General features: G+C 36.7%; 1 protein-coding gene across 1 annotated transcript; it reads left to right on the top strand.

The window, feature by feature from the left end:
* The first annotated feature begins 13,006 nt into the window (after positions 1-13,006).
* Positions 13,007-15,116, top strand: LOC116138582 (extensin-2-like). The gene is made up of 2 exons (XM_031424296.1): positions 13,007-13,466; positions 14,506-15,116. Exons 1-2 carry the CDS (start codon positions 13,007-13,009, stop codon positions 15,114-15,116), a joined length of 1,071 nt encoding a protein of 356 aa, XP_031280156.1.
* Positions 15,117-15,824: the final 708 nt, after the last annotated feature.

Raw genomic sequence — 15,824 nt, 5'->3', positions numbered from 1 at the left:
ATTAAACACAGAAGCAGGATTTGCATCAACATCAACCACAGAAGCAATATGCAGAATAGAACCAGAATTAGATTTGTTCAGACTAGAATAATCAGCAAAATCAGGAGTATTATCAGAAACTCTGCCAGAACTATCAACCAAATCAGAGATGTTATTATTATTTGTAGGAATATCAAAAATAACAGCAGTAGAAACAAACATACCAAACTCAGAATTAACAGAGTTTAAACCAGAGTGTTCCAAACCTTGTGTCTTATTAATGAAACCAAGAGTACAACCATTTGCATATGAGACAGGACTTTGAGTACTACAAAGTAATTGAGGATCTTGCAACCTATGATTGTGATAAACTGCAGCATTCATTGGACTACTAGTCAGTATATTACAGTTGGCATTAGCATCTTGAAAATTATTCAAAGAACTAATAGACTGAGGCAATCTATGATTATATTGACTATCAGTACCTACTGACTTATTTGAAAACAAAGTATTGCAAAACCTAGAACTCAAAGCAGCTGACTTTTCTAGACCACTAGAAGTGTAACCAGAGGAGAAGCAAGAAGGTATGTGCAATTGGTACAGACTATCCTTAAGTCCTCCCTTCAGTAACATTTCCTTGGTAGCCTTGTCCTTAACAACACAACAATCAGAGTCAAATTCCACAGTTACTTGATTATCTTTAGTGAATCTAGAAATACTAAGGAGATTTTTAGTTATTCTAGGAACACACAACACATTGCGCAAATGTAAACACTTAGAATGAAATGAATTGGGAAATAAAGTTAAGCCTATATGAGATATATGTAGAGACTCACCGTTACCAACTTGTAGTTGCTCAACTCCATCATAGGTTCTGTTGGAAATTAGTTAGGTAGGATCAGGAGTGACATGGTCAGTAGCTCCTGAATCCATGTACCAAGCTAGATCAACAGAAGCAGTAATTGGGACATTCATGTGTGTTTGAGGAAGGTGGTTGGTTAGACACAAGAAAAGCTTGGTTAGGAACTTGGTTGGGAATTGCATTTTGGTAAGAACTTTGCTGACTAGGGACATGAAACCCTTACTGTTGATGAGGGAAAGATGGTTTGCCTTGCAGATTAGTGTGCTGTTGTTGATTGTGCAAGTTGGAATTTGTAGTTGACTGAGATGATGAATCATAGGATCCATTAGTGGGAAAAAGAACACGCTGACTTCCAGAATAAGAACTATACGGACTGCCAGTATTATAATGCTGCTGATTTCCAAATTGAGGTCCATAAAATCCATTATGAAAAGCTGGACCAAAACCACCTTGTCCTAACATGTTACTTTGAGGAGATACACCAGTGTAAGTAGAGTTGTAGCGGTGATAACAGTGAGCCGCTGTATGGCCAATTTTGTTGCAAACTTGACAAATAGGCTTGCCTCTACCATTACTTCTTCCTCTGCCTCTCCCACAAATAGGTCTGTATGAAGAGCAAAAGTGGCTTGAATTTCCACCAAAATGTCCAAAGTTTGATCTAGAATCATTAGAGCTAAACTGAAGATAATTCTGAGATCCTATAGGAGGATTAGGTAAGCCTTGTAGTTGAGACTGATTATGTGTAACCAAACCAGAAGTACCAGTAGGTGCAGAGGAAACCTTAGCATTATAGGCAACGAATTTTGACCAGTTAAACCACTTGAATTCTCAAGAGAAGCAACATTAACCGAACCTCCATGAAACTCTATAGAGTTAAACCTATCAATCCGCAACTCATATTTTTGTAACAAAAACTAAGCCTCTTGCAAAGTAATTGGATCAACCTTAGACTCTACCCTGGAGATCAGATTGACAACAACAGCGTCAAATTCTGGACCTAAACCATCTAAAATATGTTGAAGAAGATCTTCATCTAAGATTACTTGACCACTCGCAGATAGGCTTTCAGCAATGCCTTTCATTTTCTTTACATACTCATGAATATTCAAATTGCCTTTCTGAGTTTTCTGAAGCAAATTCTTCAAATGTAAGGCTTTGGCCTTTGAATCAGTTACAAACTCAGGTTCTAGCTTAAACCATACCTCAGACGCAAACTAACATTTTGTAACAAGAGTGAACATGCACTCAGAAACTGAGGTGAGAAGCCAAGTAACAAGGAACTTGTCAGTTTGTTTCCAAGTTACATAAGCTGGATTCAGCTTTTCTTTAGCTAGGGTTTCAGATGATTTACTATCATTCAACTAAATTGAACAAGAAACAGAGCTAATAAAGGGAGCTAGATAGGGAATTAAACCTGTCAGATGTTCTTCGAGTTCATGAGCTCCTACGGCGAAAAGAACTTGCGATCGTCAGAATCAGTAATTATCAGTGTAGCTATCTCTCGTCAGTTTGGGAGTGACGACTTGAAGACTTGATGAAAAGATCGAGAGTTGAGGACTAGCTGAAACATTCTGCATTTTCTCCATTGAAGATGAGAAAAAAAATCAATTGTTTGGATCGTTGCCATCGACGCTTGTCCTAGGCTCTGATACCATGAGAAATTGAAAAACTGAAAGAGAGAAATCGAGAATTTGTGAAACTCTTCTTATTAATTTCAGAGAGTTACAATTTACAATAAAGCTTTTGTTCATATACAAAGAGAGAGAAGACTAACGCTGAGAGTAAACCCAGCTCAATGATAAACTAAAGAGTAAAGTTTCTCTTCTCAAAACGACGCCGTTATTTCATTTGTGGAGTTGCAGTTTTACGAAACTGTCCTCTTTTCAGTCTGGCTAACAAAGAATAACGTCCTTTAAAATATATTTAAAGTTTTGATTTGGGAAAGCAGATTCATTCTTAGATACAAAACACAAATAAACTCATAAGATCCATGTCTTTTTTTCTCAAATTAGAATAAAAACCTTTAAAAAAAAATGGCATGATTCAATCCTAAAATAAACTAAATTGAAATGAGCAATATACATACCTAAAACTGATAAAAGAGAAAACGAAGCTAATTATGACACCTTGAATAGTGAAAGCTTCAACAATTTTAATTTTCAAAAGTTTTAAAAGCGAATAGCATGAGAAAAAGAATGAGAGAGTAAAGAATTTTAGGGATAAACTCATAAAAAGCAGGTGGAGCCGTGGAGAAAAAGAGTAGAGAGAGTTTTAAACTTTTAATATGATGTGGGCTTGAAATATATATATTAATAACAAGTTTTTTGTAGGCCTAGATATATGTATAATAATTCTCATTTAAAAAAAAAAATATGAGGTTGAGTCTGGATATATATATTAATAGCAATTTTTGATGGGCTAATATATTAGTAATTTTATTTTAAAATCTGAGGGTAGGCCCAGGGGCTGGATCCGCCCCTGATGATTAGCGATGACTAAATTTACCAAAAATTAGTAATGACTTTTAGAGATATCTTTATATATTCTTCTATTTATATTTGCACATGTTTTATATAAACACGCTTGGTTTATTGAATCCTTGGTCATCAGTATAAAAGAAAAAAAATTAATTTACCAAAAATTATTTATTTTTCCATAATGCTACAAGTCCAAAGTTTTATATCTTGATGCCCGCATTGTTTTAGTAAATAACGTGGATTATATAAAATATTAAGTGTTTTATTGAAGCATACTGAAGCATCAACGAATGAAGACTTAACAAATACTAGCTCCAATTCTACTAAATGTTCTATGAGTTAGATGATGTTAGTTACTGTAATTAGTCAGTCTGTTCGTTTAATCCAGCTCAGCTTCTTAGCTGTGATGAGTAAGTTAGAGTTGGTTACTAACAAACATGTTGTATATAAGAAATAACTACTGTAACTTTCTCATCAATTTTTTGTAATCTTTGATTCTTGAATAAGAAATATTTTCATTTCAGAATTAGTTTTCTCATGTTTCATAATTTATACTCTAAAAGAATATCATTTGTAATGTAAAAGAGGTGCTGGTGGGGACTTATAAACATAAGGAGGAGGAGGAGGTGAAGGAGATGGTGGAGGGTGGCGGTGGAGAATTTGGTGGAGTTGGTGGCGGAGATACTGGAGATGGTGGAGGTGGTGGAGGTGGTGACTTACAATCATACGGTAGTAGAGGGGATGCTTTCGGAGGAGGAGGCAGTTTATAGTAATAAGGAAGTGGAGGTGACTTGCGCAGCAATGGTGGTGGAGGGCACATGTAATAGTAACGAGGTGAAGGCGGAGAAGGTGGTGGAGGAGACTTGTAATGGTATGAGTTTGGTCATTTTGGTTGTACTCCAATCTCTTCAAACCAAAGAGATTAATCAAAGGACTAGTTTTGAATGAGAACAACAAAGAATGGAGCTCTTTATATAGTGATATATCTTCAAGCTTTAGACCAATTGTTTATTTGTAAATGAACTTAACTCGTCGACACTTACAGTAATACTAATTATATTTTAAGTCTTTTAGCTCACAATGGGTTCCACCTGTACAATTGCGAGTTAATCCCACGTCAGGGTTGTGAGAGAAAGTTTGTGAGATTGGGTTGTGAGCCAATCTTTATTGTTAATATTTTAGGTAGTAAATTTTATACTATAAGTTGCAAATAAATTGACATATTAGCTAGCAGTATAAAGAATAACAATTCTTCTCCTCAGAAACTTTCCTCTCTTGACTTAGTAGTTGACATCCTTCGGTCGGTGTTAATTATGTAAAATATATATAATAGGTTCAATGAACAAAGCTCTCAAAATTAACTTAATTGCTCCCAATTCAAGCTCTTTAAGATGAATCAACGACTATCTCTAGCTTCAATTAATGTATTGTTGTTTATGACAATAACTTATAGCTATGGAATTACACTTTTATAATTTTTTAGTTGAGTTGGATGCATTAAAAGTAATTTTTCAGTAGAGATGAGTCCCAATTTTGAAATTGGTATGGTTTTAATGATGTTCGTGATTTGTTTTCTTCAACACAAGTCTCGCCAATTTCTTGTACTCCTTGTGAAGCAAATGTCATAGCTCATTGTAGATGCAAAAAATCTACCATTACAGAAATAGGGTCTGATCCTGTGACATTGAGGCCACTGATAATTAGCTAGACCTACACACATGAAGAGACAAGCGTGAAGCTTACAGAAAACACTGGGGTGATGTTTGCCGTTGGCACTCCAACGCTCAAGTCAACATGGCTAAAAGAGGATATTTATAAGAGTTACGAAGAAGAAGGATCATCAGGAGTCTTGTTAGAGGCCAAGACCACGGCGAATGTGTAGAATTCTCGGGAGTAAGAACTTAGGAGTAAGTTGGTGATTTTGAGTAGTGAGGATTGAATGAATTATGAGAGGACAAACCTCTGTTTATATAGTGAACTCAAGGGGTTGGAATCTTAGTAGGACATTGAGTCCTACATTGGGAGATAATCACTATCAGGAAAGAAATAGGATTTCTTGCCCTTATCAAATTAAGTTTACTAGTTTGAGTAAGATTTAGAATCTTAATAGGAGAGGAAATATAATGGGATTCTGATTTTCTATTTATGGACTGTTGCAGGCTAATGGGTCGGAACTCAATTTAGCTTAACTTGTAGGATAGCCCAACTCATAGAGTGGGCAGTTCACAACGTGACTTTAAATGTAGGCCTAATTGGAATTGGGCTAAAGCCTTGGGCTGTGACATATTTATTTCGTTATTGGGCCTCGTCAGGCCCAAAATGATTTTTTGCCCATACAGTTAGCCCCCCACTCTCTAAGTAGGGTATTTAGCTTAAAAAGTAGATTTAATCGAATTAGTGCAGATTGAACGGATTAGTGCTAGCAACGCGTTGGGTCGGATGGACCGTTGGTTGGAGGAAATTTGCTCGACCAACTTGAGTTAGGAGGAATTTGCTCGATCAACCTAAATTGGGAGGAGTTTGTTCGACCGACCTAAGTTGGGAGGTGAATGCTCGACCAACCGGAGTTTGGAGAATCATGGAGGTTTGCTTGACCAACCTGAGTTGGGAGAAGTTTGCTCGACCAACCGGGGTTAGGAGAAATATGGAAGCTCGCTCGACCAACCTGAGTTGGGAGGTGGCAATATCTTGAAGAATGTGCTAGTTCTTTCATAGGTGAAAAAATGTGGGAATCATAGCCTTTTGAGAGTCAAGTCAGTTCGACTTGATTCATCCAGGTGTGGACTTGGACGAAGTTTGGTGGAGTCACTTCAAAATGGTGATGTGCACCTCCCACTCAACTCGGCTCATGCTGATGAGTAGACAGTGTATGCCGAGTAAAGCTTGTGGCTGAGTTGGCATGATCGACTTGTAGTTGAAAATCAATGTATTAGACCTTGTGGCCAAGTCGGCGTGACCGACTTGTAGTTGAAATTCTAAGCATTAGGCCTTGTGGTCGAGTTGACGTGACCGACTTGTAGTTGAAATTCAAAGCATTAGGCCTTGTGGCCGAGTCAGCGTGACCGACTTGTAGTTGAAATTCAAAGTATTGGGCCTTGTGGCCGATTCGGCATGATCAACTTGCAGTTGAAATTCAAGGCGTTAGGCCTTGTGGCCGAGTCGGCGTGACCGACTTGTAGTTGAAATTCAAGGCATTAGGCCTTGTCTTGTGAGGTTGATAGTGCATGACCGAATGAGCTTGTATGGAGCTAGTCTTTGAAGCTAGAGGTTGTTCACATGAGGTTGTCAATGTTCGTTTGAAGGTGACTGAGCCGAATGGAGAAGTGATTTATGGCATGCATATGCAAGACCAAATCAAGAGTATGCTAAATGGAGAAGTAATAAGTCAAATGGATGCATGCGGTGCAGGTGTCTAGCAATAAGCCGAATGGAGAAAGAATAAACAAAAGGGAAAAGTAATCAGCCAAACAAACTCATGGCCAAATGAAAAGAATGCATGGGATGCATGTGTTAAGCACTAAGTCAAATGGAGGTGAATAAGCCAAAGGAGGGCACTTACCGAATGAGGTGTTTGGTGACTTGTCCTGCTACGTCGCCTTAAGCACGCTAAGTGAATATGAGAGAGTTTTTCCCCTTTATGTGTTGTTGCCCACCAAAGATGGCGAATTATGAGTCTTTGATGAAGAAATGGAGCCATTAGCAAGTGACTCCATTAAATGTCTCAACACCAGTCACCAGCTCTGATCATAGAAGAGAGAATGAGAAAATTCAATGGTTCACGAAGTGGGGGAAAAAAGCGAAGTATCTTTTAGTGAAGAGGTGTTGAGTTCATATTGGTTCAAAAGAAAGAGAGCGAAGAGGGAGAGAGAGAGCAAGAGAGTGAATAATGATAATAATGAAGACTATAGAGAGAGTGTGTGTGTGAGTGAATGAGTTAGTTTTTGGTTTCTGAAAAGGTGTTTTTCAGTTATTTTTTTCATCGGTTAATGGCGAAAGTGAAAAGTGCCATTTATCAAGTGTGCCAAGCTTCATTTATTTATTGGATGATGGAGAGGGGGGTTTTCAAAGAGAATTGGTGGTGAAATCTGTTTGGTTTTCCTTTGAATGGCGTTGGGAGAAAAGTGATGCGTGTTTACTACAACATGCAAAAATAGCAAGTGCACTAGTCGCTCAAGTAATAGAGTGATGAGTGAGTATCATTCCCACGAGGATTGTTAGCTAAGCACTAAGTTTCCTAATGTTCTCAAGTTAAAGCAATCGAATTCTTTTGGATTGATGGGAGCTATTTCTAATTAAAACTGAACAATAAATTTTAAACTAAAATTAACTATGAATGCGAGATGAAAACACGGATAGCAATCAATTCAAGTAAAATGGGTAGGGTTTTGACTTCATTTGGATTTTATGGGTTAAACCTAAAAATTAAGCTAAATTCATACTCATACGCATTGATTGTAAATCGAACTCTCCTAAGTGTTAAGCATACCTTCTCAGGCTATGTTTCCCTACTCTTCCTTATCAACTTTCCGCACCCAACAATTTGAAAGTTAACAAATCCAAGCTCATTAAGCATAAGAATCCTAAAATGATTTCATTGATTTTTGAATCTATCTCTAGCATCCAATACTACAATGTTGATTACCCAGGAAGCCTAACATGATTCATTTCTCAATCTCATCATGTTCATCACATAAAACCAGTAAATGCAGAATAATCACACAATCAAAGCACAATCATATGAAAAGAAAACAATCAATCACTTAACCTATTAAAATCCGAACTACAATCAAAACCCTAACCCAAAATGGGTTAGTTCATGGCTAAATCAACAACACAAATGAAAGAAACGAAAATATTAAAGTTCAACATAATGAAAATAAAAGAAAAGATAAGAAATCTCTCCAAAATGATGAATCCTTTGGTTTGAAATCGAATCTTAACCCTTGTTCAACCTCACAATTTCTCAAAATGAACTCTAAGAAAATGTAAAATGCTGCTCTAACCCTATTCGACCCCTTCCAAAAAGGCTAAGTGTTTCTTTTATACCTCGCCCAAATTCTCCAGAAAAACACGCACAAAGTAAAACTGTGCGTTTTACAAAATTGAAATTTACGACTGTCGCCGTGGCGAAAAAGAAACATCGCCGCAGCGAAGAAGGAAGCAGATATGGTACGTGACTGGCACACTTTGCCGCGGCGACGTACAAGTCTTCGCCGCGGCGAAGCTTCTTGAAAAGTTTTGAAATTACAGAACTGCCACTCTGCTTGCATCTTCGCTTGATTCTTCGATCCTCGTTGCTTTCCCTTGGGAACAAGCCTCATAGTGCTTTATCCTGCTTGAGAACTCTCCCAACTTCTGAGTCCAGAATTTCCAATTTTGTCCTTATTTGCTCAAAACGACCAATTTAACCTAAAACACGAAATGTAACGAATTAAGCAACAATTCAGGTTAAAATGAACTAGAAAGTACCTGAAATCCGACTAAAAAGTCTAATGAAAATGGTATAATCCACGGATTATCAAAAAGCTAGTGCTTTCAAAGATAGATTACAAATTTATGCTTTAGAGGGTGGAGTTCTGCTATTTATACCCCACTAGACTCCACTCGGTCTCGTTGGCAAAGCCAAATGGGAAACAGAGACTGAAGTAGTGAAAACTGCTTGGGACTATACGGTTGAGTGGAGTGAAGTCTTCATGATAGTTTGATGGTTCAAGTGCTTTAGGAATTGTCTAAGTTGAGCCTTGTTTGGTGAGAGCAGGGTAGTGTCTAGTGGAGAAGTTCTCCATAAATTATTCTTAATGCAATCTAATCATGTGTTGATAGAGTCGATATGAGATGGATAAAGATGAGGAATATGAGAACGCTTTGGCGTATGTGTCAGCCGGGCCGAGTGGAGACAGTCCAAGAGGTAGATGATGTTGGTTGAAGGGAGTTCCGTGTCTCCTCACATGTTGCAAGTCGTTGTTCGCAGATGATTATTAGGGCCCCACAGTGGGTGCCAAATTGTAGATGCAAGAAATCTACCGTTACAGAAATAAGGTCTGATCCCATGAGGTTGAGGCTACTAACAATCAACTGGACCTACACACATGAAGAGACAAGCGTGAAGCTTATGGAAAACATCGGGGTGGTGTTTGCAGTAGGTAGTCCGATGCTCAAATTAGCAAGGTTGAAAGAGAATATTTAATAACAGTTTAAGGAGAAGAAGGATTACCGGGAGTCTTATCGGAGGCCAAGACCACGACGAAGGTGTAGAATTCTCGAGAGCAATAACTTAGGAGTAAGTATGTGATTTTGAGTAGTGGAGATTGAATGAATTATGAAAGGGCAGACCTTTATTTATATAGTGAACCCAAGGGTTGGAATCCTAGTAGGACATTGAGTCCTTCTTCGGGAGATAATCACTATCAGGAAAGAAATAAGATTTTTTGCCCTTATCAGATTAAGTTTACTAGTTTGAGTAAGATTCAAAATCTTAGTAGGAGAGGAAATAGAATAGGATTATGATTTCCTATTTATGGACTGTTGCAGGCTAATGGGTCGGAACCCAATTTAGTTTAACTTGTAGGATAGCCCAACTCATAGAGTAGGCAGTTCATAAGATGACTTTAAATGTAGGCCCAATCAAAATTAGGCTAAAACCTTGGGTTGTGATATGTTTATTTCGTTATTAGGCCTTGTTAGGCCCAAGACGATTTTTTTCCCTTACACTCATGTAATCAAAGGTTTGGATGATTGAGTTTTATTTGTTGGGTTTTTCCCAATTTAAAAAAAAAAAAAAATAGCACCAGCCAAAATTCCAAAACCCAGAAACCCTTAAAATTAATTTCATGTTTGGTGTGCTGTCGCATGCAACCAAAATTAAAAACACATGTAGTAGTGTGAGTAAGGATCGTTCCCACGGAGACTGGGGTGGGTTTAAGTACAGCGGAAACAATTTCAGGAAAAAAAAATTCAGATTAATCAATCAAAATAACAAACCTGGGTCTAAGTCAACATCCACCATCGGAATTTTACAACTGATCATCGATGCAAGTATATATCAATTCATACTTTGTGTATTCACCGTTGGAACTATTTTCCTATCTCTTCTTAGTTGTAGTTAATTAGGAAATAAGCGATCTAATTAATCTTACTACTAAACAACCCTAGACAAGCGCTAAAGGTTCAATCTAGTAACAGCCTTAAGGGCTAGAGAAATCGATGAAGCTGAACAACATAAACACAAGCAGTTGTATTTAATTTAGTTGAATGTTCTTCTTAAGATTTAATAATTCCTAGCACAACATATTCTTAAACCTTAATTACTCACAAGTTAGAGGGATCAAACAATTACGGATTTGATATCTAACTTAGTAGTAGATTTCAACAAATAATAAACTAGTAGGCCTCCTAGTAATTTAATGAAACAATCATGAAAATAGGCATAGAAGAACATTCAATACTCAAAACATATATTGAACACTAAAAAAAATAGATTAGATCTCACAGTTTTATTGATTCCGAGGCCTCCGTTTCCTTCGACCAAGTTATAAAAGTTTGGCCGCTCATGGCCATAATCAAAACTCAAAAGAGAAAATTCCAGAAGAGAGAAAGAGAGGCGTGTGTAATCTCTCTAATCTGATCTCTCTCCCCCTTTAAGAATATCAAATTTAAGTCTTTGAATTCTACTCAATCTCCTAAAAATATTCTAATATCCTAAAATAACATTTATCCTAATTTGATTAATAAAATAAAGTCCTAATATAAAATAAGAAAGTGGTGTTTCCAGCTGTAACTTGTGTGCAACAGGTCTTCAAAACTTCCAATAAAAAACTGCTTAATTGACTTGCATGACAAGGCGGAATGTTCCAGAACGTCAGCAGTGCAGGTGAGTCAATTTCAAGCCCGATTACAACCTTGATGCAGCAAGTATCTCTCCAAACTCAAAACATGAAAGTTGTAGATATATTTCTTAGGGTTCCAAAGTATTTGAATCATCTTAATCGGAGCTCGGATGAGAGAGTTATGCCCAGATTACCAAGTGATGTCGAAACTGTCCGAATTCACCTAATTAGTTTCGTTTTGCATTTAACGCCTCCATTTGCATCCTAAATCAAAATAGAATAATAATGAGTATATTTAGGCAACAAATAAGTATAAAAGACTATATATTAAGGGGGGTAAATATGATATTTTGCATTCTCATCAATGTCCATGCCCCTTAAAAATGTTTTAGAGTTCCTGGATGCTCCTAAAAGTCTTGAGATTATTTAAAAAGGACGTCAATTTTAATTTTTTGTTCTCGTGACAGAAAGAAGTAATCAAATAAAGTGTTGAATCTTTCATAGTTTATAATATTGCAAACCATGTATAAAAAAAAAAAAAAAATACAAGGCCTGCAACTTAATATTAATTAATAATCAAGAACCGGTATGCGGTTGCATGAAGCATTTTTTTGAATTCATTTCTAATTAACTATATATGTTGTATGATAATTAATGAGCAATAGCAAAAAGAAAATGAGTGTTTGGTAAACTATCTTTGAAATCTGAGTTTTAAAAGCTGCATAAAGTGCTGGCTAAATTTTAATTCTAGAGTTGCCATGTGTTTAAATTGAGGAGATCAAAATGAAAGAGTTTGTTTTATAATAATTTATGCTATGCAAGTATATAGAAATTAACATTGCAACTTGAAACGACATTTACATTTATACTATATATTTACTCTTAAAATCTCAACATCTGACTCATCGAGGATAAACGACGATATCACTGCTAACACTAGTAGAATCTTGCACAATACTAACAGGGATGATGCGTCGTTCACTATATCATTTTCACTCAGGATTCCAATGGTGTATACATAAATCAAGAAGTTCAACAAATCCCCTCAAATTCATGAATAAATTGTATGTTAAGATTTGAATTTTAGACATTTAACTCTATATTATACAACTATTTAATCTAAAAACTTAAGCTAATGAAGATAAGAGTCTGATATTAATATTTAAGTTCAACACTTACCTGGAAATTAGACGAAGCTACAACAACAAAGAACAAGTTGATAAAAGTGGAACACTATCAAGACTCGGTCTTTCCACATAAAACGATACCCCCATTGGCAGAAATTTTGCATAGAATTTTAATACATATAATAATGGGAAAAAACATAATTATTAATATTATTTGCTAATTGACTAATTGATACCTAAGTCACTCGGTTTTTCATCTTATCTTATGTCATAATTATTTGCTAATTATTTGGCTTCTTGCTCATATATCACACATTATTATTATTATATTTATTTATTTTTGTTTTTTTTATAATTAAGGTAAAAAATAAATAAATGAGGCAAAATCACTGTACAAAAAACTTATATCACAAACATTTAAATCATCAAAATATACAACATTGGAAAGTGTCTCAGAAACTGAAGATTCATGAGGTATAATATTTGACTACTTCAAGATATAAATTTGTGCAATATTAATGGAGACAATATGTAAAGGAAGGTGGGATCCCGCTATCTATTTCTCAATTAATAGGGTTTAAATAATTATAATAATTTTTGTCAACGACAGGAAAGTTCTTCCTCCATCAAACAATTTGCTTTCAAGCTTGAAGAGATTACTATATAAACCCTCTTCATTCTGTGCTGTTATCATTCAAAACTTGTTCTTCATTAATCTCTAAGAAAGTAAGCAAAATGGCCAACATTTGGCCTCATTTAGTCTATGCATTGGCATTTTGCTTGCTGGCTACTAATTTAGTAGCTGCTGATTACAAGCCTTACACTTATGATTCACCACCTCTGTCGCACTATGTTTATAAGTCGCCGCCACCTTCGGCGTTTGCACCACGTTATTACTATAAGTCGCCAAATCCATATTGGTACAAGTCCTCACCGCCACCTTCTCCATCACTTCCTCCTTACTACTATAAGTCGCCACCACCTCCGAAAAAGTCGCCACCGCCTCCTTATTATTATAAATCGGCTCCACCTCCGAAAGCATCCCCTCCATCCCCATATTATAAGTCGCCACTGCCACCATCTCCGTCCCCTCATCCTCCTTATGTTTATAAATCTCCACCACCACCTTCACCTTCACCTCCTCCCAGTGGCGGACCCATGATTTTTGCCTGGGGGGCCCCGTTACTACGTCACTGTTTATTAATCAACTAGTGAAAACATAAAAAAATAACATCCGATTCACAAGGAAACACAAGAAAATTTTTACGTGGAAAAACCTCTTCAATATGAAGAGATAAAAAAAAAACCACGGGAATCTAACGATCCACTTAAATTCAATATAATCAAAAGAGTTTACAATAACCACAAATCCACCAAAAATATTCTATACAAATTTAGAGCTCAATCACAACTCTAACAAAAGTAAAACACACAAAGGTTTACAAAGAAATGGATTACAATCACTCCAAATCCAGATCCAGACGTTAACATTCTAACTCAACCGTCTAGATTAAAGATCCACACATTCTCTGCGTATTGACCCAAAAATCAAGTTAGAATGTATACCTAAAGATCTAAATAATATGAATATTGATTATATAAAAATGAAAGCAAGTTAGAATAGTACACCTGAAGATATTCAATTAACACGATTTTCTGCTTCATTATGTTCTGAAAATGTTCAATGATATCTTCATTTTGAATTGTAGCAAAAACTTCATTTTCAATGTAAACTACTAAGCAATTGCTCATCCACTCATCTCCCATTCGATTACAAAAAGTATTCTTAATAAGATTCATTGCAGAGAACACCCTTTTAACAGTAGCAAAACTAGTGCTAATTTAATAACACTCTTTCAACTGTCATTTTCTTGCTTATTTTCTTGCAGTTTTCAATATAATTTTAGCATTAATCTTACATATCATCAATCTTAAATATTCTTGTTAAATTACATATTTAACCATCTAAGGAGCTTATTTAAACTTAAAACTTCAATATTTTAGTAGGCTAACCTTTAGGAGACGTGAGTGAGAGAAGTTAAGAGTGAGATTTTTTTAATTTCTGGTTGCAAACTTGCAGGTTGAATATTTTACAGTAAAAGAGAAGTTGGGAATGGGGGGAAGAAAAAGTGGAATATGAAAAAAAGACAAAACCTACTTTTTAATTTTTTTAACTTTTACTTTTTTTTAATCTTGAAAAAACTTAACAAATTTTTTCTAAAAGTTGAAGGCAGGCTTGGGCCTACCCTCAAAGGGGCTGGGTCCGCCCTTGCCTCCTCCACCTTATGTTTACAAGTCACCTCCTTCTCCATCTCCCTCACCAACTCCTTATGTTTATAAAACTCCACCTCCACCATCTCCATCTCCTCCCCTTCCATATGTGTATAAATCACCACCACCTCCTCCTTATGTTTATAAGTCTCCACCACCTCCATCACCATCACCTCCCCCTCCGTACAATAACAAGTCTCCACCACCACCTTCTCCATCACCTCCTCCTCCTCCATATGTCTACAAGTCACCACCACCTCCATCACCATCACCTCCTCCTCCTTATATTTACAAGTCCCTACCACCACCATCTCCCTCTCCCCCTCCTCCGTATGTGTACAAATCTCCTCCACCACCATCCCCATCACCTCCACCTCCATATATCTACAAATCCCCCTCTCCACCACCTCCTCCATATGTTTATAAATCGCCTCCACCTCCATCACCATCACCATCACCATCACCTCCTCCTTCATACATTTACAAGTCTCCACCACCACCTTCTCTGTCGCCTCCACCTCTATACATTTACAAGTCACCTCCTCCTCCATCACCATCGTCGCCTCCTCCTTAAGTCTACAAGTCCCCACCTCCTCCAACTCCATCACCACCACCTTCTTACTATTATAAGTCTCCTCCTCCACCATCTCCTTCACATCCTCCTCCCTACTATTATAAATCACCACCACCACCTTCTCCCTTACCACCGCCACCTTATTACTATAACTCTCCTCCACCTCCCAAGGGTTACTACTAAACATATCACACTTTATTCTCGGACCATGTCTGCTTCATCAATGTGCATTGTTAGCAGACAAATATTGTTCACTTACATATTTTCTTGAGAAAGATTTGTTTATGTTATATGTGAAGCCTTATGCAACATCGTTTTGACTTAAACTAGGACTTCATCCTGATCGTTGGTTTGAAGACAGATCTAACGGCTGAGAATTTTAGTCTGGTCAAACCTATAAAAGCTGAGGTCTTCTCAGTTCGCGAATAACGTTTTTTCTCTCGATTGTAATCTCTCAAAGTTACCAGATTAGGGTTCAAGATTAGGGCTTTGTGTGTGTGTGTAAATCTGCTGATAATCTGTCCATTGAGTCGTGTTTCTTAGTGGGATTGGGAACCTATTGTTGTGTTCTCTGATTTGGGTTGTAGGTTTATCTTTTAGTCTGAAGCTAGGTAAGATCTTGATTAGAAATCTTGTAAAGGGAAGATTGAGTGAGTGTTGTAATCGTTCTTGATCTTAATAGTAAGTGCAGCAAGCATCCATATTCTG

The sequence above is a fragment of the Pistacia vera genome, unplaced genomic scaffold (genome assembly GCF_008641045.1).
Source record: "Pistacia vera cultivar Batoury unplaced genomic scaffold, PisVer_v2 Contig342, whole genome shotgun sequence".
Taxonomy (NCBI): domain Eukaryota; kingdom Viridiplantae; phylum Streptophyta; class Magnoliopsida; order Sapindales; family Anacardiaceae; genus Pistacia; species Pistacia vera.
Note: the sequence above shows the minus strand (reverse complement) of the source record. Positions and strands in the feature narration are given on the sequence as shown.

Excerpts from the sequence above, each read along its gene's own strand:
- LOC116138582 (XM_031424296.1), top strand. The coding sequence starts at position 13,007 with ATGGCCAACATTTGGCCTCATTTAGTCTATGCATTGGCATTTTGCTTG. Across the intron at positions 13,467-14,505 it reads GGCCCCGTTACTACGTCACT|GCTTGGGCCTACCCTCAAAG; the intron begins GTTTATTAATCA and ends AGTTGAAGGCAG.